A 27922-nucleotide genomic window follows, 5' to 3' on the forward strand; every position below is an offset into this window, starting at 1 on the left:
CTAACAGAGTCTGTGTTTTGCAAGAATTCCATGTTTCAAAGACTTGAACATAACAAAACTCTGTCTGACTCTACATGTTCCTTCATGCCTGAGGCACTGAACATATTTCACATCAACATGAGTATCCTTCCTTTTTCCAACTCTTGGGCTGCGTTCAGACGCAGGGGAGTACAGGGAGCAATTTTGAGAAATTGATACTAGAGCATAGGACTGTGCTTTTTTGAATGTCACTTACCTTACTGTTGGTAGATCCAACCCTGTTGGACCATGGGATTGCACCCAACTTTTTCTCTGAAAATTGTCCTAACCTGTCTGGAACATGTCTCATGTTCGCTGTGTGTTACACTGTATGGGCACCTATAGCTACTGACTTAGAACCCTTCACCTTATCAAGTCAAAGGGAGTACAGGAAGCTGCTTTGATATTTCCCATACACCTACAGTGTCCCTCAAATGTATACTTGATTGTAGGACGGTGGGGGTTTAATGTCAGTGACCTTTCATGTAGATCAGTCTTTTTTGACCTAAGGACTTGGCCCTACTTTCTGACTGAAAAGTAGAGTAAAGTGGGAGGAAACATGTCTTCTTCCAACACACAGAGAAGTCTTTGCTTTTCCAACTGATCACTCAAAGGAGTATAGCAATGCTATGAAATGGTAGTAAACGCCATTGCGTTTAAGTTTGGTTTTTAGCTGAGTTCAATCAGTACAGACAGAAGGTGTTGTAAAATCTCCTCCGAGCCGGAGTTGAACCAGCAACCTAAGGATTCCTGTTCCCATACACCTACAGTCCTCCGCTCTACCAACTGAGCTATCGAAGGGATCGCATGTGCAGTGTCTGGTTTGTTGGACCATCGGATACATGGTACCTAACAGAGTCTGTGTTTTGCAAGAATTCCATGTTTCAAAGACTTGAACATAACAAAACTCTATCTGTCTGACTCTACATGTTCCTTCATGCCTGAGGCACTGAATATATTTCACATCAACATGAGTATCCTTCCTTTTTCCAACTCTTGGGCTGCGTTCAGACGCAGGGGAGTACAGGGAGCAATTTTGAGAAATTGATACTAGAGCATAGGACTGTGCTTTTTTGAATGTCACTTACCTTACTGTTGGTAGATCCAACCCTGTTGGACCATGGGATTGCACCCAACCTTTTCTCTGAAAATTGTCCTAACCTGTCTGGAACATGTCTCATGTTCGCTGTGTGTTACACTGTATGGGCACCTATAGCTACTGACTTAGAACCCTTCACCTTATCAAGTCAAAGGGAGTACAGGAAGCAGCTTTGATATTTCCCATACACCTACAGTGTCCCTCAAATGTATACTTGATTGTAGGACGGTGGGGGTTTAATGTCAGTGACCTTTCATGTAGATCAGTCTTTTTTGACCTAAGGACTTGGCCCTACTTTCTGACTGAAAAGTAGAGTAAAGTGGGAGGAAACATGTCTTCTTCCAACACACAGAGAAGTTTTTGCTTTTCCAACTGATCACTTAAAGGAGTATAGCAATACTATGAAATGGTAGTAAACGCCATTGCGTTTAAGTTTGGTTTTTAGCTGAGCTCAGTCAGTACAGACAGAAGGTGTTGTAAAATCTCCTCCGAGCCAGAGTTGAACCAGCGACCTAAGGATTCCTGTTCCCATACACCTACAGTCCTCCGCTCTACCAACTGAGCTATCGAAGGGATCGCATGTGCAGTGTCTGGTTTGTTGGACCATCGGATACATGGTACCTAACAGAGTCTGTGTTTTGCAAGAATTCCATGTTTCAAGGACTTGAGCATAACAAAACTCTATCTGTCTGACTCTACATGTTTCTTCATGCCTGAGGCACTGAACATATTTCACATCAACATGAGTATCCTTCCTTTTTCCAACTCTTGGGCTGCGTTCAGACGCAGGGGACTCCAGGGAGCAATTTTGAGAAATTGATACTAGAGCATAGGACTGTGCTTTTTTGAATGTCACTTACCTTACTGTTGGTAGATCCAACCCTGTTGGACCATGGGATTGCACCCAACCTTTTCTCTGAAAATTGTCCTAACCTGTCTGGAACATGTCTCATGTTCGCTGTGTGTTACACTGTATGGGCACCTATAGCTACTGACTTAGAACCCTTAACCTTATCAAGTCAAAGGGAGTACAGGAAGCTGCTTTGATATTTCCCATACACCTACAGTGTCCCTCAAATGTATACTTGATTGTAGGACGGTGGGGGTTTAATGTCAGTGACCTTTCATGTAGATCAGTCTTTTTTGACCTAAGGACTTGGCCCTACTTTCTGACTGAAAAGTAGAGTAAACATGTCTTCTTCCAACACACAGAGAAGTCTTTGCTTTTCCAACTGATCACTCAAAGGAGTATAGCAATACTATGAAATGGTAGTAAACGCCATTGCGTTTAAGTTTGGTTTTTAGCTGTGTTCAATCAGTACAGACAGAAGGTGTTGTAAAATCTCCTCCGAGCCGGAGTTGAACCAGCGACCTAAGGATTCCTGTTCCCATACACCTACAGTCCTCCGCTCTACCAACTGAGCTATCGAAGGGATCGCATGTGCAGTGTCTGGTTTGTTGGACCATCGGATACATGGTACCTAACAGAGTCTGTGTTTTGCAAGAATTCCATGTTTCAAAGACTTGAACATAACAAAACTCTGTCTGACTCTACATGTTCCTTCATGCCTGAGGCACTGAACATATTTCACATCAACATGAGTATCCTTCCTTTTTCCAACTCTTGGGCTGCGTTCAGACGCAGGGGAGTACAGGGAGCAATTTTGAGAAATTGATACTAGAGCATAGGACTGTGCTTTTTTGAATGTCACTTACCTTACTGTTGGTAGATCCAACCCTGTTGGACCATGGGATTGCACCCAACTTTTTCTCTGAAAATTGTCCTAACCTGTCTGGAACATGTCTCATGTTCGCTGTGTGTTACACTGTATGGGCACCTATAGCTACTGACTTAGAACCCTTCACCTTATCAAGTCAAAGGGAGTACAGGAAGCTGCTTTGATATTTCCCATACACCTACAGTGTCCCTCAAATGTATACTTGATTGTAGGACGGTGGGGGTTTAATGTCAGTGACCTTTCATGTAGATCAGTCTTTTTTGACCTAAGGACTTGGCCCTACTTTCTGACTGAAAAGTAGAGTAAAGTGGGAGGAAACATGTCTTCTTCCAACACACAGAGAAGTCTTTGCTTTTCCAACTGATCACTCAAAGGAGTATAGCAATGCTATGAAATGGTAGTAAACGCCATTGCGTTTAAGTTTGGTTTTTAGCTGAGTTCAATCAGTACAGACAGAAGGTGTTGTAAAATCTCCTCCGAGCCGGAGTTGAACCAGCAACCTAAGGATTCCTGTTCCCATACACCTACAGTCCTCCGCTCTACCAACTGAGCTATCGAAGGGATCGCATGTGCAGTGTCTGGTTTGTTGGACCATCGGATACATGGTACCTAACAGAGTCTGTGTTTTGCAAGAATTCCATGTTTCAAAGACTTGAACATAACAAAACTCTATCTGTCTGACTCTACATGTTCCTTCATGCCTGAGGCACTGAATATATTTCACATCAACATGAGTATCCTTCCTTTTTCCAACTCTTGGGCTGCGTTCAGACGCAGGGGAGTACAGGGAGCAATTTTGAGAAATTGATACTAGAGCATAGGACTGTGCTTTTTTGAATGTCACTTACCTTACTGTTGGTAGATCCAACCCTGTTGGACCATGGGATTGCACCCAACCTTTTCTCTGAAAATTGTCCTAACCTGTCTGGAACATGTCTCATGTTCGCTGTGTGTTACACTGTATGGGCACCTATAGCTACTGACTTAGAACCCTTCACCTTATCAAGTCAAAGGGAGTACAGGAAGCAGCTTTGATATTTCCCATACACCTACAGTGTCCCTCAAATGTATACTTGATTGTAGGACGGTGGGGGTTTAATGTCAGTGACCTTTCATGTAGATCAGTCTTTTTTGACCTAAGGACTTGGCCCTACTTTCTGACTGAAAAGTAGAGTAAAGTGGGAGGAAACATGTCTTCTTCCAACACACAGAGAAGTTTTTGCTTTTCCAACTGATCACTTAAAGGAGTATAGCAATACTATGAAATGGTAGTAAACGCCATTGCGTTTAAGTTTGGTTTTTAGCTGAGCTCAGTCAGTACAGACAGAAGGTGTTGTAAAATCTCCTCCGAGCCAGAGTTGAACCAGCGACCTAAGGATTCCTGTTCCCATACACCTACAGTCCTCCGCTCTACCAACTGAGCTATCGAAGGGATCGCATGTGCAGTGTCTGGTTTGTTGGACCATCGGATACATGGTACCTAACAGAGTCTGTGTTTTGCAAGAATTCCATGTTTCAAGGACTTGAACATAACAAAACTCTGTCTTACTCTACATGTTTCTTCATGCCTGAGGCACTGAACATATTTCACATCAACATGAGTATCCTTCCTTTTTCCAACTCTTGGGCTGCGTTCAGACGCAGGGGAGTACAGGGAGCAATTTTGAGAAATTGATACTAGAGCATAGGACTGTGCTTTTTTGAATGTCACTTACCTTACTGTTGGTAGATCCAACCCTGTTGGACCATGGGATTGCACCCAACTTTTTCTCTGAAAATTGTCCTAACCTGTCTGGAACATGTCTCATGTTCGCTGTGTGTTACACTGTATGGGCACCTATAGCTACTGACTTAGAACCCTTCACCTTATCAAGTCAAAGGGAGTACAGGAAGCTGCTTTGATATTTCCCATACACCTACAGTGTCCCTCAAATGTATACTTGATTGTAGGACGGTGGGGGTTTAATGTCAGAGACCTTTCATGTAGATCAGTCTGTTTTGACCTAAGGACTTGGCCCTACTTTCTGACTGAAAAGTAGAGTAAAGTGGGAGGAAACATGTCTTCTTCCAACACACAGAGAAGTCTTTGCTTTTCCAACTGATCACTCAAAGGAGTATAGCAATACTATGAAATGGTAGTAAACGCCATTGCGTTTAAGTTTGGTTATTAGCTGAGTTCAATCAGTACAGACAGAAGGTGTTGTAAAATCTCCTCCGAGCCGGAGTTGAACCAGCGACCTAAGGATTCCTGTTCCCATACACCTACAGTCCTCCGCTCTACCAACTGAGCTATCGGAGGGATCGCATGTGCAGTGTCTGGTTTGTTGGACCATCGGATACATGGTACCTAACAGAGTCTGTGTTTTGCAAGAATTCCATGTTTCAAGGACTTGAGCATAACAAAACTCTATCTGTCTGACTCTACATGTTCCTTCATGCCTGAGGCACTGAACATATTTCACATCAACATGAGTATCCTTCCTTTTTCCAACTCTTGGGCTGCGTTCAGACGCAGGGGAGTACAGGGAGCAATTTTGAGAAATTGATACTAGAGCATAGGACTGTGCTTTTTTGAATGTCACTTACCTTACTGTTGGTAGATCCAACCCTGTTGGACCATGGGATTGCACCCAACTTTTTCTCTGAAAATTGTCCTAACCTGTCTGGAACATGTCTCATGTTCGCTGTGTGTTACACTGTATGGGCACCTATAGCTACTGACTTAGAACCCTTCACCTTATCAAGTCAAAGGGAGTACAGGAAGCTGCTTTGATATTTCCCATGCACCTACAGTGTCCCTCAAATGTATACTTGATTGTAGGACGGTGGGGGTTTAATGTCAGAGACCTTTCATGTAGATCAGTCTGTTTTGACCTAAGGACTTGGCCCTACTTTCTGACTGAAAAGTAGAGTAAAGTGGGAGGAAACATGTCTTCTTCCAACACACAGAGAAGTCTTTGCTTTTCCAACTGATCACTCAAAGGAGTATAGCAATACTATGAAATGGTAGTAAACGCCATTGCGTTTAAGTTTGGTTATTAGCTGAGTTCAATCAGTACAGACAGAAGGTGTTGTAAAATCTCCTCCGAGCCGGAGTTCAACCAGCGACCTAAGGATTCCTGTTCCCATACACCTACAGTCCTCCGCTCTACCAACTGAGCTATCGAAGGGATCGCATGTGCAGTGTCTGGTTTGTTGGACCATCGGATACATGGTACCTAACAGAGTCTGTGTTTTGCAAGAATTCCATGTTTCAAGGACTTGAGCATAACAAAACTCTATCTGTCTGACTCTACATGTTCCTTCATGCCTGAGGCACTGAACATATTTCACATCAACATGAGTATCCTTCCTTTTTCCAACTCTTGGGCTGCGTTCAGACGCAGGGGACTACAGGGAGCAATTTTGAGAAATTGATACTAGAGCATAGGACTGTGCTTTTTTGAATGTCACTTACCTTACTGTTGGTAGATCCAACCCTGTTGGACCATGGGATTGCACCCAACCTTTTCTCTGAAAATTGTCCTAACCTGTCTGGAACATGTCTCATGTTCGCTGTGTGTTACACTGTATGGGCACCTATAGCTACTGACTTAGAACCCTTAACCTTATCAAGTCAAAGGGAGTACAGGAAGCTGCTTTGATATTTCCCATACACCTACAGTGTCCCTCAAATGTATACTTGATTGTAGGACGGTGGGGGTTTAATGTCAGTGACCTTTCATGTAGATCAGTCTTTTTTGACCTAAGGACTTGGCCCTACTTTCTGACTGAAAAGTAGAGTAAACATGTCTTCTTCCAACACACAGAGAAGTCTTTGCTTTTCCAACTGATCACTCAAAGGAGTATAGCAATACTATGAAATGGTAGTAAACGCCATTGCGTTTAAGTTTGGTTTTTAGCTGTGTTCAATCAGTACAGACAGAAGGTATTGTAAAATCTCCTCCGAGCCGGAGTTCAACCAGCAACCTAAGGATTCCTGTTCCCATACACCTACAGTCCTCCGCTCTACCAACTGAGCTATCGGAGGGATCGCATGTGCAGTGTCTGGTTTGTTGGACCATCGGATACATGGTACATAACAGAGTCTGTGTTTTGCAAGAATTCCATGTTTCAAGGACTTGAGCATAACAAAACTCTATCTGTCTGACTCTACATGTTCCTTCATGCCTGAGGCACTGAACATATTTCACATCAACATGAGTATCCTTCCTTTTTCCAACTCTTGGGCTGCGTTCAGACGCAGGGGAGTACAGGGAGCAATTTTGAGAAATTGATACTAGAGCATAGGACTGTGCTTTTTTGAATGTCACTTACCTTACTGTTGGTAGATCCAACCCTGTTGGACCATGGGATTGCACCCAACTTTTTCTCTGAAAATTGTCCTAACCTGTCTGGAACATGTCTCATGTTCGCTGTGTGTTACACTGTATGGGCACCTATAGCTACTGACTTAGAACCCTTCACCTTATCAAGTCAAAGGGAGTACAGGAAGCTGCTTTGATATTTCCCATGCACCTACAGTGTCCCTCAAATGTATACTTGATTGTAGGACGGTGGGGGTTTAATGTCAGAGACCTTTCATGTAGATCAGTCTGTTTTGACCTAAGGACTTGGCCCTACTTTCTGACTGAAAAGTAAAGTGGGAGGAAACATGTCTTCTTCCAACACACAGAGAAGTCTTTGCTTTTCCAACTGATCACTCAAAGGAGTATAGCAATACTATGAAATGGTAGTAAACGCCATTGCGTTTAAGTTTGGTTATTAGCTGAGTTCAATCAGTACAGACAGAAGGTGTTGTAAAATCTCCTCCGAGCCGGAGTTCAACCAGCGACCTAAGGATTCCTGTTCCCATACACCTACAGTCCTCCGCTCTACCAACTGAGCTATCGAAGGGATCGCATGTGCAGTGTCTGGTTTGTTGGACCATCGGATACATGGTACCTAACAGAGTCTGTGTTTTGCAAGAATTCCATGTTTCAAGGACTTGAGCATAACAAAACTCTATCTGTCTGACTCTACATGTTCCTTCATGCCTGAGGCACTGAACATATTTCACATCAACATGAGTATCCTTCCTTTTTCCAACTCTTGGGCTGCGTTCAGACGCAGGGGAGTACAGGGAGCAATTTTGAGAAATTGATACTAGAGCATAGGACTGTGCTTTTTTGAATGTCACTTACCTTACTGTTGGTAGATCCAACCCTGTTGGACCATGGGATTGCACCCAACCTTTTCTCTGAAAATTGTCCTAACCTGTCTGGAACATGTCTCATGTTCGCTGTGTGTTACACTGTATGGGCACCTATAGCTACTGACTTAGAACCCTTAACCTTATCAAGTCAAAGGGAGTACAGGAAGCTGCTTTGATATTTCCCATACACCTACAGTGTCCCTCAAATGTATACTTGATTGTAGGACGGTGGGGGTTTAATGTCAGTGACCTTTCATGTAGATCAGTCTTTTTTGACCTAAGGACTTGGCCCTACTTTCTGACTGAAAAGTAGAGTAAACATGTCTTCTTCCAACACACAGAGAAGTCTTTGCTTTTCCAACTGATCACTCAAAGGAGTATAGCAATACTATGAAATGGTAGTAAACGCCATTGCGTTTAAGTTTGGTTTTTAGCTGTGTTCAATCAGTACAGACAGAAGGTATTGTAAAATCTCCTCCGAGCCGGAGTTCAACCAGCAACCTAAGGATTCCTGTTCCCATACACCTACAGTCCTCCGCTCTACCAGCTGAGCTATCGGAGGGATCGCATGTGCAGTGTCTGGTTTGTTGGACCATCGGATACATGGTACCTAACAGAGTCTGTGTTTTGCAAGAATTCCATGTTTCAAGGACTTGAGCATAACAAAACTCTATCTGTCTGACTCTACATGTTCCTTCATGCCTGAGGCACTGAACATATTTCACATCAACATGAGTATCCTTCCTTTTTCCAACTCTTGGGCTGCGTTCAGACGCAGGGGAGTACAGGGAGCAATTTTGAGAAATTGATACTAGAGCATAGGACTGTGCTTTTTTGAATGTCACTTACCTTACTGTTGGTAGATCCAACCCTGTTGGACCATGGGATTGCACCCAACTTTTTCTCTGAAAATTGTCCTAACCTGTCTGGAACATGTCTCATGTTCGCTGTGTGTTACACTGTATGGGCACCTATAGCTACTGACTTAGAACCCTTCACCTTATCAAGTCAAAGGGAGTACAGGAAGCTGCTTTGATATTTCCCATGCACCTACAGTGTCCCTCAAATGTATACTTGATTGTAGGACGGTGGGGGTTTAATGTCAGAGACCTTTCATGTAGATCAGTCTGTTTTGACCTAAGGACTTGGCCCTACTTTCTGACTGAAAAGTAAAGTGGGAGGAAACATGTCTTCTTCCAACACACAGAGAAGTCTTTGCTTTTCCAACTGATCACTCAAAGGAGTATAGCAATACTATGAAATGGTAGTAAACGCCATTGCGTTTAAGTTTGGTTTTTTGCTGTGTTCAATCAGTACAGACAGAAGGTGTTGTAAAATCTCCTCCGAGCCAGAGTTGAACCAGCAACCTAAGGATTCCTGTTCCCATACACCTACAGTCCTCCGCTGTACCAACTGAGCTATCGAAGGGATCGCATGTGCAGTGTCTGGTTTGTTGGACCATCGGATACATGGTACCTAACAGAGTCTGTGTTTTGCAAGAATTCCATGTTTCAAAGACTTGAACATAACAAAACTCTGTCTGACTCTACATGTTCCTTCATGCCTGAGGCACTGAACATATTTCACATCAACATGAGTATCCTTCCTTTTTCCAACTCTTGGGCTGCGTTCAGACGCAGGGGAGTACAGGGAGCAATTTTGAGAAATTGATACTAGAGCATAGGACTGTGCTTTTTTGAATGTCACTTACCTTACTGTTGGTAGATCCAACCCTGTTGGACCATGGGATTGCACCCAACTTTTTCTCTGAAAATTGTCCTAACCTTTCTGGAACATGTCTCATGTTCGCTGTGTGTTACACTGTATGGGCACCTATAGCTACTGACTTAGAACCCTTCACCTTATCAAGTCAAAGGGAGTACAGGAAGCTGCTTTGATATTTCCAAGGTGAATTCAATTCAGTTTTATTTATATAGCCCCAAATCCCAACAACAGTCGCCTCAAGGCACTTTATATTGTACAGTAGATCATACAATAATCGATAGAGAAAAATCCAACAATCATCTGACCCCCTATGAAAAAGCACTTCTCATAGGCGACAGTGGGAAGGAAAAACTCTTTTAACAGGAAGAAACCACCGGCAGAACCAGAGGTTTCTTCAGGCTCAGGGAGGGGCGGCCATCTGCTGCGACCGGTCATGTAGGTAAAGATCAAACAGTGTAATTTGGGGGCAACCATTTAATTCTGGGAGACTTTTGAGTGTGATTAAGTCTCTTAACACTGAGGAAGAATCCACAGCAAGGTAGAGCTGCAGCCCTATTTGCTCTCCTGTTTCTGACAGAAAGCAAGAATTGAAAACAATTCTTGACAGAAAGTGAAAACAACTCCCTCAACATGGAGATGAAAGGTAACGAAAGGATACTCTTTATCTTCTACCTGCAGTCCTCTGTACCACTCATGCTCTGTCTCAGGTCTGCTCTGCTGCATCACATGACTTACAAAACACACAAATAAAAAAACAACAACAACAAAAAAAAACCAACCATGCACCACCACCAAGGGTTTGACGATTTATTGACACAAGATGTGGTACTGTGACAGTAACAAATCATTTACAACAAGCTTACAGCAATGACACAAACTTTTCCATTTCATAAGATGCCGTGACCGACCTCGGCACACATTCTGTGCTGCTGGAAACATTTTTATTTGCAGGAGTGTGTTTAAGACGATGCTGTGTTTAGAAAAAACAAACAAATAAAAAACTAATGGGATCTACAATGAAGACAGGAGGTTAGGAGCAGAATTTCAGACTTGAGGAAATCCACAGCTGAAATTAAGAAAGGGTAAAATGACAGCGAGCTCATGCAGGCACATTAATGTTCTCATCTCATGTACGTCACCAACACAACTGACACACTGGGATAGGGAGAAAGCATTTTTGCTTCATTTTTATACATAGTTACTAAACATTTTCTTACTACACCATTACTGGCCTACAGTACAACTCTGGGGGTTTGGGTATATGTACTCTAATGTTCATATAGCTCACACTATGCCAACTTTATAAGGATTTTTTTGAGAGTAATAAAAATAAACTTGGCAATTCATTTTTGTAAATGTGTGGTCCTGTGAGTCTGACTTGGCGGATTTCCCACAGTTTAGCATTACATGAAAATCCCCCCCAAGAAAACAAAAAATAAAAACACTGGCATTCAAATGACATGTAAAGCACATCAAGGAAATGAAACTAATGCAACAATAACACCTGTGAAAAGAAAACACACAGAGGTAGATGCACAATAAATAGGAATGAAAATATAGTTGTGAAAAGTGTGGCTGCAGTAAATGGGACTATTTCAGAAAGGAGGAGAAGAAAAAAATAACCGGAAACAGAGTGGCACTGGAGTGTGAACACAAAATTGGCTGCTGTGGCTTGTGTAGTGGTTGTAAAACTTTAAGAATTTAAACCCGTTAATGTGCTTTATGCCACCTGCTCATCAGAAGACTCTAAACAGCGTAACTTTTCCTTTGCTTATGGATTTATTTAATTTTTGAAGAGCACTTCATAAAATGTTATATTGAAGTTGTTTTATATCAGAACCAGCACAGTGAACTGCTTCTGAACGCTTTAACAAGAAAAGGATAAGGTGGAGTGTCATTAAAGACTGCATGAAAAGGCTTTAGAGCTTTGTGAAGACCGGATGGCTGTAAACGCCTCTGCCATAAAGACCATGAACGGCATAAGGAAACAATGAAATGCCAGGATTTTGCAATTACAGGGTTTATCGCTAAGTTTCTCAATTAGTGTACAATGCTTCACAGTAAGGGGAGAAAAGTTGACATTTGTTTCTAAACAAATTGCACAAATTGTAAGTGACCCCACCAGATGTGGCAGAAGCGGTCAGACAGACGTTTCTGGTCTCAAAACAACAGAATACTGCTGTGACTCTGGAGGTACAACTGAAGCAAAGAAAGCATCAAAAGTGGATCTAAATTAAAAGAAGTGTGAGCTGAACAAAGCAAGTCCCCACTCAGGACAATTTCATCATTAATCACATCTTCACTACAATAAGACGTAATGTTAAGGATGGAATGGTTTTCACTGAGACGTAAAAATAGGGGGTAGAATTAAGAGGATTTTAATGATGCTTTCAACTGCCAAAATAAAGGAAATGTCAACAGCACGCTTGATAATCACTCCCAATACCCTTTGTCTCAACTCACATTTACCCTGTTGCTCACTTCAAGGAAAAACACACTTAATCTCCAAAATTGCTTACTATCCAGCTTTTACTGTTTGGATTCTCTTGTTTTGGCAGTCAGCTGCACATACAAAAAAAACAAAAAAACATAAAAAAAACCAAAACAAACAAAAAACACTGCGGTTTGTTGTCAGGATGAAGCAGAGTCGGCAAGTGGTGAAGTGCGTCAATTCTTCAGCACAGAATCGTACATCTGGTAGACGTACTGAGACACTTCTGGAGCCCGACACTTGAGAGAGAGCTGTGGACAAAAGGAGAGCAGAGTTATAAAGGGAGACACACTCACTCACACATTTAAAAAGATGCTCAATCACAGCTCTGTTTACACTGCTTATACTGACCAACTGAGGAATAAAGGAGTAAAACTGGAACGAGGGATGTTACTGACAGTGCTTTTCCCATTTTACTTTGAGGATTTGTGCTGTGTACAAGGAAGGCTAACATGTGGGTCAGGATCTTGTACAAATATTGTACGAATATTGTAGCGTGCTTCCCCTACTGAAGTAGGGTAGTGCTGTATACTTGTATTCCCTTACCATTTTATTACAGCATTCTCACTTTTTGTCCACGGCTGAAATGATCAGCTCATTAACACAAATAACCGGTAATTATTTGAAAATCATTAGCTGCTTTTCGAGTAGTACAAGTTAAAAAATAAATAAATAAATACTGGTTATTTTCTGGATTCACTATCTTCTATACCATGACTTACTGATTTTCACTGTATTTATAGTTACTTTAAACTTTTAACTGGTGGTCAGCTAAAACAAGAAAATCTTTGTAAGCAAAGGTGAAACTTTCCTCATTACTTTTTAAAACTCAGAACAGAGCGTCAAAATGAAAAAGTGGTAAATCTTGTGATCCTATACCGTGTAGTTGGGGTTGCCAGGTTGAATGCGGAGCTCAGCCAGGATCCAGATGCCATTGGTTAGCTTCAGGGACTGGTAGAGCATGTCTTGGCCTTCTACATTTCTCTTGGCAATGGTGTAGATATTGTTATTCTGCAGCTTCCCTGAAACTGTGTCTGCAAGACCGGAAGGTTTCTCAGATTATGATTACACCTCACTCACATTTCAGAAGCCACATCAAAATACACACAAGAGGGTGCTATCACTACTGGAACCATAATCACTTAAAGGAACTTACACTAATGTATGCATGAGCTAATACGAAGTCCACTACTGGCAAAGGGTAAACTAGGTGTGTGAGGATTTTAATCAACTTCAACCTTCAGATGTCAGTAAAGCTGGACAGGTATTCTGAAACTAGTACTGCTTTGGTCAGCTTTTAGCTATCAGAATGCTAGGATTATAGCGGCAAAAATATTGTGAACTTTTTTTTAAAGGAAAGGAGATGTTCAGCACTGGTTAAAAGAAAGAGTATCCAAAGATAAGCATGCGGGTGGAGAAAGAAAACAGAGAGAAATAAGGCTTTTTGGATAAGTTGGAGTATTTTTGATGTCTTAAAAATAACAGAGGTTTTTAAACACTGAGCTGAAAATGTGTTAATCAGTCATCTATGTATTTAATGCAACCACGCTGATGATACGGTTAGCTTAAATTGCATTCAATCATTGAAACAAAGAACAACTACTTTAAAAATGCATCATTGTGCCATTCGCCATATTTTGCATGAGTAAAAGCATTGTCTAATCTTTTGATATGTTAGAGAAACCACCAAATAAAGAAGTATAGAGCCAAGTTATGTGGACGAGAAAGAAAACAATAAACATGCAGGTAAAAATAAATTAACATGCTCATGAGATTTTCGACAAATTTGTCTACCTGCATTAAGGTGACAGTCCTTTATCTGATACTGTAGCTCATTCTCATTGGGGATGTCTTTCCAAGTAGCCAGGAACACCTGTCGCTCTGAAGAAGAAAAAACAAAATATCCGACAGCAGTGATGTAGAAAGTGTTGGATGTTTCAAACCACTGACATTGATAATTCAAAGCCCTTTAAATGATTTACTGTTTTTGTTTGATTCTATTCAGATCTATTACTAGAGATGAAGGAATTCTTTAAATTCTATAGAAATTACACTTCACAATAAGGTAGGTTTCAGTTGCCTATAACATACTTTTACAGCCCAAAAGCAGACTGAATATACATTTCCCAAGTAACAGCAATGTTTGTCAAGCTTCAATAGCTGTGAGGAATATAATTAGACATTTAAGGAATAGTACCACACTGGTGTTGCTGTTTTAAAAGGTTTTAAGAATCTTACCCATTTTTCCATCCTCAACAAAGAATACATTGAGAGGGATGAGTACGCTGAAGTAGAACACATCAATGCTGTTCTTTACAGCCACCTATAGGAAAGACAAGAGAGCATGGTGAGTTTGACATCTTGAGTATAACAAGCAATATACCAACATTTGCATTCAATCAGGTTAAAACTGTAAACTAAACATCAGTTTCCAAAATATATTTTATGAGGGCTAGCTGTTTTTCTCAGTTTCCAATTCTTGTACTGAGTGCAAACACCCTGGAATTTTCATTTTTTGCAAGACGCTGAGAAATGATTTCTGAACTAATGGCCATGTCACACTAAATAATAATTAAAAAAACAAACAAAACAAAACACATTTCAGAGAGACAGAAAGAGCAAGACACCTGTCCCTGGCCAGGTCTTTAAATGTGTTCCACTGCTGATAAAATGTGTGGCCAGTGTGTGCTGCTGTACCTGAAGATTATTAAGAGGGTCCATCTTCATAACTGGCCCAATGGTGTTAAGAGGCAAAGAGATCTCAATACTCTGATTGGGCATCAGTGGAGTATGAACGGGCAGAGGACTGGTGGGGATCACCCCAAAACTGCAGAAACATATATTAATATTAAAGTTAGTTTTAAAATGTTTCTGAAAGAGTGCAATAAGCAATGACACGACATTCCTGTTGAGTCAGATCACTGACCTGTTCTTGTTAAACTGGATAGCAAAGTCGGTCATGTGTTGTAGGGCTTTGTTGGTGAAAGTCATGTCCATGTACATGTGACCCTGGCGGCGAGAGAATGTTCCAGAGATCTCGAGCCCTTTAGCTTTCACTGCAGGAAGCCACACCTGGTAAAAAGTACAAGTGCAGTCAATAACACAGACAGTGTTTTACTTACGTTACACCTTCCAGGAAAACGTTGCGTGAACTCACTGCTTTGGGGGTTACATAGCCTCCTGTGGTGATGGCCATGCCTGTGGAAAGCTCAAACAAGTCATTGAGGCCACTGCTGGTGGCGGGAGGTGCAGGTGTAGGTGAAGGAGCAAAGGTGTTGGGGACGGATGACGGGATAAAGTTTTGTCCCACCTGCAACAAAAATCACAAAAAAACCCACACAAAACACAATCTAATAAAGTATAATTTCATGAAGTATCACAGAAGACTTGACAAATTTACTAAAATCTACTAAATGGGTCACACAGAAAATCTTAGACCAGAACAACGGAAGAAGCAACTGATTAAAGTCTTTGTGATTATGAAGAAAAAAAACAAAAAACAAAACAGATTTCAATCACATCAAGATCATGATTAGCCAAATCCCAGAGAAAAAAAAAATCCAAAAATCAAATGTGAGATTAATTTAAAGGATTAAAAATTTGTTTTGCATGTTTGAGCCCATTTATTACAAAAATATTATTTGAGAAAATACTTTAGAAGTCCAAATTGACATCATATTAACTCAGCCTCTTAGAATGTATAAAATCATACAAGAGTATGGAAAAGAGGGAATAAACAAATATAAAAATATACAAAGAACTGATATATGTTGAAATTGATGGAAAAATTATGATATATTGAAATTAATATTGATGGAAAATATGACAATCTACTATTTTCATAAGGTGGTTGTAATTATTGGTTGCCCAGAAAATTACAAAGGATTTTGAAAAGGAGTTTCTAGTCTATGAATGGCTCTACAACACATAGTCAAATCTGTTATGTCCTCCTAACTACACAATTATGACCTCTTCCTTTCTTTAAAGTGTTTAAGAAGCCTATAAATGGTGTCAGTGGCCCTGTCTGTGTGTCCCAAGGCTTAAATGGGCTAAAACATTCAAAACATATGTGTGGTCATCTTGTTGAAAAATGCGTGAATAAGACGAGTGTGGTGGGTTAAATTCAGGAAGCATGCAGCATGCAGACGGCCAAACAGAAGGGCTTGACTTACTGCTGGACTTCCCCCAACACCTCCGCCCAGGTCTCCCCCCAGCTACAGGAGAGAGGAGAGGCCGCCAAAGACAGCATCCAAACATTACCGACAGACCAAAGACACAAAGACAGAGACAGAGACTTTCTTAGCAACCATAACCTATTAAGAGGAGCCCTCACTTTCTGGGGAAATATTAATCTCTGCATTGTAGGTTAGACATAAAAAAAAGAAAAAGAAAAAGAAAAAAAATCACTCTGCAAGGAGATTATGAAGAAATCCAGATATTCCAGCAGCTCGGAGAAGTTGTAATAGAAGAAAAATACCTAGTAACATGTTTATCAGCTGATGTTATTTGTATTAAAACATTTTAAATTTGTGTTACAGCAAGATACAGCACATGAGCATAACAGTTACTTTTTATCACAAGCACACTTGCATGAACAAATAAAACCCAGTAGAAAAGAAAATGGTGTCAGCAGGTACAAGGTCTGAATAGGTCTTCTTGAACAATCCTAAGGAGGAACAAAGAAAAACTAACTTTTCATCATATACGCTTTTCTTTTGGGAAAATTTCAGCTTTCCAGATGTTTTACAACTGCCTGCACAGCCTCTTTTCTCCTTAATGTGATGGCAGAGTCATTACAATGAATGGTGATAACCACTATGTAGCATCACGTAACCACCACTGGTAAACTATAGAAGGATCTAATTGGAGTCAAAGCTTGAATACAGTATAAACGTCTATTATTATTCCATACAGTGTGCCAAACAGGTAAGACCCATTGCTGCAATGACAATAAAGTGCAATCGCTCAGTGGATCTTTACCTAAATTTAGTAAAGTAAATGTGCATAAATATGCTCATGCTCACCAAACTGTCCAGGCCTCCTCCCAGAAGGTCCACTGCACCCATCTGCATGGAGGAGACCTGGGGCACATTGACTGGAGGACCCAGGTCCAGGTTCAGCAGATCACCCAGCAGGTCACCCTGACTGGGAATGACATGTGGCTGGTCCATGGCTGCCGCTGGCCCACCGCTCACTGGGCTCTCACCTGTGTCGATGCTGTCGTAAGGCAAAACAGTAGACTGGTAAATGAAATGTACTTGGAAACTCAAATCCTAAGAGCTCCAAAAGTATCACAGATCACTGGAAAATTATGAAAGAATGCAAAATAGCAGAAGCTTTAGTAATGAAGTACGGCAACAACTTTCTTTAACCTCCTAAGACCTGAGCTCTTCCATGGCATACATTTTTAATTTAACTTTGATATTTGGGCATATTGGGACCCAATGAATGTAAAAACAAAGAATTACCAGATTTTTTACCTGATTTTTGTTTTTAAGAAAAATGAGAGCCACATGAGGATATTCGTTTAAAATTTTGATAGAACAGTGGCAGTATATTGTCCTCTTAAGTGGATGTCAGTCCCTTGTAGAGCAAAATTAAGTATTTTGGTCAAAATAACCCAAAATGTGATGTCCACGTATGTGGACGCCAGGTCCTAGGAGGTTAAACATTATTTTTGGGGGAGGGTTTTTTGCATTTAGTACATTTACTGGAGAGTAGACACGAAGGCAGGTGGACAAAGATGAGCAGTAAAGGGCCATTGGGTCCAGGCTGCTGCATGAGATTGCCATCTCACCTTGTGAGCTAAACTGGCAGCAAACAAGCACACTGCTAGAGAGGGCTTTGTGCTACAGCACTGTGTTGGAAGTAGTGAGTTTAAAAGAGGAGTAAACAGAAATGTCAATTTTTTTATATCATAAAACTTGTTTCCATTATGTAAATACATTTCCTTATTAAACTGGGATAAATACAGTACATCCATTTCAATGGAAATTCATCTAAAAGTCCTCAAGTCCACAACTTCCTGTTGTAGAGTCTTCTTTCACACAAGATTTTGCCTGACTCTTCAACATCAGTCCGGCATGAGGCAATATCTTAAGAGTTGGGCAATGTCCTGTTTTCGAAACCAGTGTAAAGCATAAACTGAGCTATGATTAACAAATTGAAGAGTTCTCAGCTCACATATACAATATTACATTAATAAGTATTATCCATCATTTTCTTGATACCAAACCAAATGCTTTGAGACCAGAAGACTGCATTTTAAACTGCTCGATGAATAAAGAAACTCTGTCTTTACCTTAATTTTTATGTGCAAAAAACATCAAACCACTCACACCAATTACTTTTTTTAAGCAGCACTAATTTTAACAGTTTAGACTTTAGACTCAGCTGCTTGTTGTCAAACAGATCAACACGGGCACATTCCTGGAAATTATGAAGTATGAACGTGGTACAAGTACAACGATAGCCACTATAATGTTTCTGCTTATAAACACCAGGGATCAAGCAAAATCTACTCCTCAGCAATTACAGATTGTGTGATTTTATCTCACAATTTCGACATATGACTCATTTTCAAGAACTGACCTTCCTGGTCAATTTGCAAATTTGCCATGCAACAGAGCTGAACTACTGAAGGGATAAATACTTCCTCTTATATATGGAAAATGGAAGCAAAGCAAAGCGCGACCAATATGAAATATCTGAATATAATCAGTTTATGCCAGTGTGATTATTAAAGTTAAGCTCTTTTCAAGAATTTCAAAAATTCAACCATTTTATTACACTGATCTTTCAGACCATCATGTCCAAAAAGCCATGTATGAGCTCTATGTATTAGTACAATGGACTAGTAGTGAAAGCAAAAGTTTTGCATGATGGCATCCTGCACCCAGAACAACAGCTGGTAAAAACAGCTGACGTGACATTGTGTAGAACTGGTATGGCACTGAAAACAGTGTCTGACCTGCTGTGCTGAACAGGAAGGTGCTTCCGGTGGATTCCATGGCTTCCCTCCACAAAGGCGCTGGGGGGCTTGTGATACACAGAGGCCAGGGAGCCAATGTGGCATATAAGCTCATCCAGTAGGGTGGGCTCTATTAGGTCGGTCTCCTCCGAGATCAGGGGTTTCTCTGACAACACCACCTCTTTAGCGGTCACGGGGTCAGTGGACAACAGGCGCCAATAAATGTAGCCTCTGTCACGCAGGTCAGGGTTGTCAGAGTCCTGCATAGGAGGTCAACACGTTGTGTAAGTTATACTCAATATGGGCAGAAATCACATACTAGAAGATTGTGAGGACCACAGTTTCACAAGTCGTTACAAAAGTGGCAGCTAAGAAACCTACATATTTGAGAATAATACTTTCATATATGTTACAGAAAAAAAAACCCACTTCTCAGAGCGAGGGAAACCGAACAAGTCATCAAACTCATGCAAAGCTTCTTCAGAATGAAATATACGACTCACCTGAGTGGCCAAGCTGAGGACTTGCTGCACAAGCTCCTGAGTCTCTGATGGCTTCTTAAGGAACAGCTTGACAATGGCGGTCAACAGAGTAAGCTGGACCTGCAAGTCCGAGCACACACACCATTGGAATATGGTTGTGTTTTATATGAAATGCCTTTAAAAGTCTAACCCCTCATCATAGCTACGGTAGGTCAAAAAAATCTTTGAAACAGTCGATCCCCGACTACAACAGTTAATGATATTTACAGAAACATAAGATTATTGACAACCTTTCTTATTTAAGTCATGACAATACACAATGTAATCACAAATCATAGGAACATTGTTGACATTGTTAAAAAAAAGTCAAAACTAACTACATGAAAACATTTTATTATTCTAGATAAACTGTTAAAATTCAACTCAATGTTTTTTTGTAAGTAAGACTAGCCTTTCTGAAATATGTAATGCTGCTCTCGTATATTGTATCGTAATCTGTGTATTTTATCTTACATTTAAAAAAACAAACAAAAAAAAAAAAAAAACTTACCTGAGTGCTCTCATCATGGAAGCCCTCAAGGAAGCTCTCCAGCAACTCATCAGCGTTGTCAATCCGCTCAGCATACTCGCCAACAATCCAGATCATGGCAGCTCGAGCGTCAGGCTCATCCAAGGAATCCAGGTTCTCACAGAGTGTGGCAATGATGCTTTCATACCTAAAGAACACCATATCTCTAAGGTCAGAATCGGACTACACACTACACATCACATGAAATGACATGTACACATGTGAGCTACACAGTTCATCAATTTTTAAAAAAGGTTTATAGAGCACTAGATAGTTACTTGATAAGCACTTTTCACACATTCAATGAGAAACTTACTTGTTGGGGTACTTGCGGAAGATGTCCCTGATGACCACAATAGCCTCTTGAACCACATAGTTGACCTTAGTCTGGATCAGGTCCAGCAGAGTGCTGACACAGCGCTCGGCCGATTGCTGACGGGAAACAGGACAGAAACATCTGTCACCTTTACTACCAGAAAAGAGTTTTAAAATACTAATGACACATTATTTTAGCTGAGCGGGCCCATAATTCTCACCTCAACTTTGATGGCACAGCGTCCGATGGCTCGTACAGCTTTACGCACAAAGTCCACATCTACCTCTGTGGCATACTCCTTTAATTCAGCCAAAACCTGCAAATCACAGAACAGAAGTGAATCTTTTTAAAACTACTTTCTATAAATAATGTTAAAGATTTTTGAACAATTAATTGCTACAATATACTTTTAGTCTAGTTTTCTGTGAAGTACCTGGGCAATGTTGGCCTGAGAAGCCAAACGGATCATGATGTCCAGTTTCTCCAGTTTCACATAGATGGGGTCATTGTATTTGACAAAGAACACCTTGATCTCCTGCTTCAGGATCTCAGGCCTGCACAAAATCAATACATGACACATTATAGTGTGGCACCTAGTCCAAAAGAAAAATCCCACGAAGGGATTTAATGCTTTTCAAGTAGCAGGCAACTAAGCATGTAAGTGTCAGTTAGAGTAATATAGCCTGCTATAGCCCTTAAGCTGCTAGACAAGAAGGTTTATCCTGTGTGTGTGCTAAGGTTCAGTTCAGTGTGTACACACAAAAAATATACAGTGGCTTGCAAAAGTATTCGGCCCCCTTGAACTTTTCTACATTTTGTCACATTACAGCCACAAACATGAATCAATTTTATTGGAATTCCACATGAAAGACCAATACAAAGTGGTGTACACGTGAGAAGTGGAATGAAAACCATACATGATTCCAAACATTGTTTACAAATAAATAACTGAAAAGTGGGGTGTGCGTAATTATTCAGCCCCCTGAGTCAATACTTTGTAGAACCACCTTTTGCTGCAATTACAGCTGCCAGTCTTTTAGGGTATGTCTCTACCAGCTTTGCACATCTAGAGACTGAAATCCATGCCCATTCTTCTTTCCAAAACAGCTCCAGCTGTTTTGGTCAGATTAGATGGACAGCGTTTGTAAACAGCAGTTTTCAGAGTGATGGGCAGTGTTAGTTTTCCGCCACACATAGCGTTTTGCATTTTGGCCAAAAAGTTCCATTTTGGTCTCATCTGACCAGAGCACCTTCTTCCACATGTTTGCTGTGTCTCCCACATGGCTTGTGGCAAACTGCAAACGGGACTTCTTATGGTTTTCTGTTAACAATGGCTTTCTTCTTGCCACTCTTCCATAAAGGCCAACTTTGTGCAGTGCACGACTAATAGTTGTCTTATGGACAGATTCCCCCACCTGAGCTGTAGATCTCTGCAGCTCGTCCAGAGTCACCATGGGCCTCTTGGCTGCATTTCTGATCAGCGCTCTCCTTGTTCGGCCTGTGAGTTTAGGTGGACGGCCTTGTCTTGGTAGGTTTACAGTTGTGCCATACTCCCTCCATTTCTGAATGATCGCTTGAACAGTGCTCCGTGGGATGTTCAAGGCTTGGGAAATCTTTTTGTAGCCTAAGCCTGCTTTAAATTTCTCAATAACTTTATCCCTGACCTGTCTGGTGTGTTCTTTGGACTCATGGTGTTGTTGCTCCCAATATTCTCTTAGACAACCTCTGAGGCCGTCACAGAGCAGCTGTATTTGTACTGACATTAGATTACACACAGGTGCACTCTATTTAGTCATTAGCACTCATCAGACAATGTCTATGGCCAACTGACTGCACTCAGACCAAAGGGGGCTGAATAATTACGCACACCCCACTTTGCAGTTATTTATTTGTAAAAAATGTTTGGAATGATGTATGATTTTCGTTTCACTTCTCACGTGTACACCACTTTGTATTGGTCTTTCACGTGGAATTCCAATAAAATTGATTCATGTTTGTGGCTGTAATGTGACAAAATGTGGGAAAGTTCAAGGGGGCCGAATACTTTTGCAAGCCACTGTACATTAGAAGGTGGTGAGGACAAAAAATAGAAATCTATCTTTCCCAGCTTCCAATTGCTTGTCATAAGAGTGTGTAAACAAACAAACACAGTAAAATATGAAGAAATTACAATAAGGAAATAACCAAATTTCTAAATCTATAGATTAAAAATGTTTTTAGAGTTAATATTAAACCCAGCAGCTCAACTTGAAACCTTTCTCTGTCCTTTCTGACAATATACCTCTTCTGGACGATGAGGTTGATGTTCCTCAGAGCCACATACTGGACCTCTGGCTCCCCGGAGAGCAAGGTGACCAGTGGGGGAGATAACTTCTTCAGCAATGTGTTGTAGTAGTCAGAATCCTTGGGCAGCAGCTCCAAGAACTTCATCAGTACCTTCACAGCTGACAGCACCACCGCTGAGTTGGCATGAGACAGCCGGGGGGTGACACGCTCACAGATGCTTTGAGGAGAAGAAGCAGAAATCCCATCATTTTCAGTGGTGTCATGTAGTGATAATGTTGGGCTTATCTCTGGTCTTAAAAGGATTTTTGTAACTCTACTTAATATCACAAATGGTGTAGTTTTAAGTAAAAGTTGACAGGACTGCTACCTTTGAGCCTCACGCTCATCCTTGGGGTTGTAGTTGGACAGGCAGTCCAGGATGAAAGTCTGTCCCCACTCCGTGCACTCGTTGAGGGCCGTCAGCAGCTTGTTGATATTCTGTGGATTGAGGTCCAGCAGGTTGCTGTTGGGGTGAGACTCACTGATCTCTGATAACGCAGCAACTGCATTGGCCACAACCTAAAACGCAAGATATGAAACAATAATGATTTCAACAATAATTAACTCTATATTAACTTAATTATTCTTTAATAGTAATCCAAAGGAAACTAACAGCATTTTTAAAGCACTAACACAACTTTGGGAAAGATACAGATAGAGGTGCAAAGTACTGAGACCTACCATGGGATTGGAGTCAGCAATAAGATCTCTCAGGGAGTCCAGGAAGCCCTGGTCCTCCACCATCTGGGCATTGATGTCATGAAGTTTAGCTACACAAACAGCTGCGGTCTTCCTTACATATGGGTCCTCATCCTTCAAGCACTTTCTCAGTGGCTCACACAAGTACTCTGTGATCTTGTCCACCCGAATGCAACCCATGGTGCGGACGGCAAGAGCCCTGATCAGAGGATTGGGGTCCTCACAGTCCTAGGGGATAGGCGAAGAAAGATTTTACATAGGTACAATGGGCCTTAAAGTTAAAAAACTAACTCACTTTGTAATTTGGAGCAAATCATGAGCTTGTGTGCAAGACACATCTGAAAACTGTACAAAGATCTTAACCCCTATTGGCATGTAAGAAACCCATGGATCGATCCTGTGAAACAGCATGGACAAACTATGGTATCAGGAAAACAATAAAAAGTATTTTTAGATTTAACTGCCTTAGTGCAGATTAGTGTAGGATGTCGTTAATGAACAGTTCATTCTCTGTCTTGCCTTGACGAAGCTGTTAACGGCCATTATAGCCATATCAGGCTGGCTCTTGGCGTAGTTCATCAAGTAGAGGTACACCAACTTCTTCAGCTCCAGGTTGTCAGTCTGCATGCAGTTGACTACATCTGGGAACAAAGAACTGAGAGCAAAGCAAATTGACTTCAAAAATGAGTACTAGACAATGTTGCGAAACTGTCATGTTCTCTCACACTAGCTGTGAATTTACTGCATGAGTAACTGTGCTGAACTCACATCAGTACAAATCGGCTTAACGGACATATCATACAACTGTACTATGACTATTTAATGTTTGTAAAGCTTTAGCACACTGTGTGCAAAGTGATCAGCCCAAAAGTCCAATAATGATGAATAGCCTGAAAGTGGTAAAAACGTCCTTTCGTTCACACTTTTACCCCCTGATTTCTGAGGCTACTAGTCAGATATATAAAAAGAGTGAAGATGGCCAGAGCTCCAAGTACCCTAGCAACTGCTCTTTCCTATTTTTTTAATCTCTGCTACTGTGTTCTCTTCATTTACAATGACTGATTTCCTTGACCGATGGCAATCAATAGCAAAGCAGTGAGCCCCTGACCAGTACTGAGACTTTTATTTACTATTACTCTCTTAGCAGCACTGACAGTTCCAGGAACATATCCTGGGAGTTGGCAGAGAACAGCGGAAACAAAAGCAGAGCCGGAAACAATGACCACACATCAGTCTACTGAGGATGAGACTTATCAGCTTTCCAAAAGCAAAACTCGGAGTTAAATATCAGCAGCTGAATTACTTAGGAGAGTGAAGGACTTTAATCCAATTGTCTGTTGGTCAGTGAGCACAACACTACAATTTTCTTCTTGTTTAAGATATTCGGTGCCAACACATAATGCAACTGAGAAATCACAGAAGCCACGTCACTTTGATTTGCTTATCTTATCACACTGTTATAATTATAGAGCTGTGTGAAGCATGTCATAAATACAGTTTTGTAGTGTACCTGACATCTTTGCCAACAGTCATGGCAGCAATGACCTTCTTCACTGCCTCTTTCCTCTTCTCCTTCTTCTCATTGTTCAGCTCTGCCTTCAGTTCAAAGATCTCCCCTGAAAGATGAATCAGATGAAGAGTTGACAGCAGTACTGTTTATATATACACACTGTCATAAATTTCCAATCTCTAACATGCCCACATGAACTCACCCTTTTTGTTTGTTGTGAAATATTTGGAGTCCGTCATGACTGTGGTCCTTTAGTTCTGTAAAAAATAAATAGATAAATACATTTTAAAAAAATATTACATAATCATTCAGTGAGGCTTTAATATACAGTAACAGTCTGTAGTACCTCTTCTTCCCTGATCTACCATATGACTAAGTGATGTGGTGACAAGCCACAAAGTAGTTCAATGAAATTCAGTCATCAGGTTTGCCTCCAACAAGGTTTTCTCTGTATCTATTATTGTACGATCTACTGTACAATATAAAGCGCATTGAGGCGACTGTTGTTGTGATTTGGCGCTATATAAATAAAATAAAACTGAATTGAATTGAACATAGTACACTGCAACAGTCAGTAACACTCTAAAAAATGTTGCAGGTTTCTTCTATGACAGACCAACCTGATGTGTTTAGTTTCTAAATGAATGTATGAATAACTGCCTTACAAATATACAAGGTTACAGTACAAGTATGGAGAACACCCCTTTCAATAAATAACTGAGCAAAATCCGTACAGCAGTATAGCAAATGCTAATAGAGTGGCTTCATGACACTGGTTTGCATGGTGATGTGGAAATGAAAGCCTAAGAGCCCCAATGAAAAAATACCAAATATTAACTGGAGTGGTGTTAAACACAACCAATGGACTGGACTACAGAGCACTGTAATCGCATAGTCTGGATTCATTAATAAGGCTTTATTTTCAGGCATTGTAATGGAGGATCCTGGGTTTGGCACAGGTTAGGAGAACCATTTATGTCTGAATTATACACTCCCAACTGTTTTACAGAGTACATGAAGTTCTAGTAAACTCTGAAATAGGCAACTTAATTTTATCATAATGCACCACATTAGGGAAGCACCAAATGCAATTTTATTATGTTTAATTTGTTTTTGTTATTATTCATTGCCCTTTCTTCTTCTTTCAGATGATTCCTTTAGGGGTCACCACAAAGGATCATCTGCCATCCTATCCCTTGCATTCTCCTCTGTCACACCAACCCTCTGCATGCGCTCCTTCGCTAAATGCATGGATTTTATTTTATTTTTTATTTTCTTTGCAGTCTTCCTCTTTTCCTCCTGTCTGGCAGTTCCATATTCAACATTCTTTGTCTGGTATTTCCACTATCCCTCCTCTGCACATGTCCAAACTATCTCAGCCTTGCCTCTGTAACTTTGTCTCCAAACTACTCAACCTGTGCTGTCCCTCTGTACTTATTTCTAATCCTGTCCAGTGTGGTCCGAGCATATTGTGCTTTGACAGCTCCAGCTCGGCCTTCCATCTTTTTTGTCAGTGCCACTAGAGCATATCTCCGCCTCTCCAGGCTCTCTTTCACCTGCTCCCTTGCTTCAAGCTCAACTGCAATTTGAAACATAGTCAAGCAAAATGCCTTGTGGAGAAAGGTTTTATGGTCAGATGAGACAAAGATTGAGCTATTTGACCACAGTGACAAGAGATATGTTTGGAGGAATAATGGCACGGCTATCAAATCTAAGAACAGAGTGCCAGCTGTCAAGCACGGTGGTGGTAGATTTATTTGCCAATTCTGACGAGAAGAGTGGTCAAATGATCAGCAAGAATTATGGCTGAAGTTTGTTGATCGCTACCAAAAGCATCTGGGGAAGATGCAACTTACTAAGGGACACTTAACCAAATATTAATGGGGGGTTATGTATATATTTGAATCTGTGTGAATGAGAGAAAATCCAATATAATTTCAAGCTTTTGCAGAGTTATTAATGATGTAAGCTCTACAATCATGCAAACTTGAAAAAGAATTCGAAGTTCGGAGGAATCATTAAAAGCACAACCATATGATATCGATGTCCATAATGACTGTATGTAAACCTGTGACCACACATTTGTGTATCTGTACAGCCCTAGCTAAAACATGCTATTACATTGAAGAACGTACTTAGCGTTACATCTTAAACAATTAAACCTTTACTTTAGCCGGCATTAGCCATTTTCTTCATCTGTATGGTGAAGAAGAACCTACCTACTCTAATCTAACTGTGACATTAACTGCTCTGTGTTTCTGGGTGTGACGACGTTTGACCTCTCAACAAACATCAGGTTAGCTTTAATTAACCGGGAGGCACAGCACTTCCACTTAGCTAGCGTTAGCTAAATGCTAAATACATCCGCTCCCTCCTGCGATACCACAAATATTAACAACAAACTCCAAACGCAGACAACTTCTAACATCAACCTGGGTTTACAGTCCGATATGACAAGATTTCGTTATGTTAAATCTGGAGTCAAAATAGAAACGTGAGCAGCGGCCCAGTTTCCAGGAGCTGCCTTTACGGTAGCTAAACCATGAGCAGCCCTGCAAAAATACAGTCGATACAAAATCACACCACAATGACAGCAAGGTTAAAAGAAGGTCCTGTATTGTATAATATCGCCCATACCTTGCTGAGTATACGTGAGAAGAGAAAAATATTCCACTGGGTGTCAGACGCAGGGTGCTCCTTCGTCTGTTTGGAGGAAGATGGAGAACCAGGATAACGATGGTGCATTCACACTCATCGGAAACTGGATAACTTCCCTCTTGAGGTAA

At 40.9% G+C, this 27922-nt stretch overlaps 1 protein-coding gene and 6 non-coding genes across 9 annotated transcripts; all 7 read right to left on the bottom strand.

Moving 5' to 3' along the window:
* Positions 1-730: 730 nt before the first annotated feature.
* Positions 731-819, bottom strand: trnay-gua (transfer RNA tyrosine (anticodon GUA)). The gene is given in 2 exon segments: positions 731-766; positions 783-819. It is a non-coding gene; the product is annotated as a tRNA-Tyr (tRNA).
* A 782-nt stretch (positions 820-1601) lies between these two features.
* Positions 1602-1690, bottom strand: trnay-gua (transfer RNA tyrosine (anticodon GUA)). The gene is given in 2 exon segments: positions 1602-1637; positions 1654-1690. It is a non-coding gene; the product is annotated as a tRNA-Tyr (tRNA).
* A 771-nt stretch (positions 1691-2461) lies between these two features.
* On the bottom strand, positions 2462-2550 carry trnay-gua (transfer RNA tyrosine (anticodon GUA)). Its single transcript is given in 2 exon segments — positions 2462-2497; positions 2514-2550. It is a non-coding gene; the product is annotated as a tRNA-Tyr (tRNA).
* Positions 2551-3328: 778 nt separating this feature from the next.
* On the bottom strand, positions 3329-3417 carry trnay-gua (transfer RNA tyrosine (anticodon GUA)). The gene is given in 2 exon segments: positions 3329-3364; positions 3381-3417. It is a non-coding gene; the product is annotated as a tRNA-Tyr (tRNA).
* Positions 3418-4199: 782 nt separating this feature from the next.
* Positions 4200-4288, bottom strand: trnay-gua (transfer RNA tyrosine (anticodon GUA)). The gene is given in 2 exon segments: positions 4200-4235; positions 4252-4288. It is a non-coding gene; the product is annotated as a tRNA-Tyr (tRNA).
* A 778-nt stretch (positions 4289-5066) lies between these two features.
* On the bottom strand, positions 5067-5155 carry trnay-gua (transfer RNA tyrosine (anticodon GUA)). The gene is given in 2 exon segments: positions 5067-5102; positions 5119-5155. It is a non-coding gene; the product is annotated as a tRNA-Tyr (tRNA).
* Positions 5156-10568: 5413 nt separating this feature from the next.
* On the bottom strand, positions 10569-27880 carry ap2b1 (adaptor related protein complex 2 subunit beta 1). Of its 3 annotated transcripts, XM_063485361.1 has the most exons (22): positions 27774-27880; positions 25339-25393; positions 25137-25242; positions 24146-24281; positions 23609-23854; positions 23256-23446; positions 22884-23105; positions 21036-21156; positions 20823-20918; positions 20603-20718; positions 20269-20434; positions 19740-19838; positions 19237-19496; positions 17291-17483; positions 16439-16480; positions 15424-15576; positions 15193-15338; positions 14964-15093; positions 14505-14589; positions 14061-14147; positions 13146-13300; positions 10569-12517 (listed from the first exon to the last, which is right to left on the bottom strand). In XM_063485361.1, the coding sequence occupies exons 2-22, from the start codon at positions 25373-25375 to the stop codon at positions 12443-12445; spliced, it is 2862 nt and encodes a 953-aa protein (XP_063341431.1). In that variant the 5' UTR covers positions 25376-25393; positions 27774-27880; the 3' UTR covers positions 10569-12442. The 3 variants fall into 3 exon arrangements, with proteins under 3 accessions (XP_063341431.1, XP_063341432.1, XP_063341433.1); XM_063485362.1 differs by lacking the exon at positions 16439-16480; XM_063485363.2 differs by lacking the exon at positions 10569-12517 and having other exon boundaries at positions 13228-13639.
* Positions 27881-27922: the final 42 nt, after the last annotated feature.

This window comes from Pelmatolapia mariae, linkage group LG10_11, assembly GCF_036321145.2.
Source record: "Pelmatolapia mariae isolate MD_Pm_ZW linkage group LG10_11, Pm_UMD_F_2, whole genome shotgun sequence".
Lineage (NCBI taxonomy): Eukaryota > Metazoa > Chordata > Actinopteri > Cichliformes > Cichlidae > Pelmatolapia > Pelmatolapia mariae.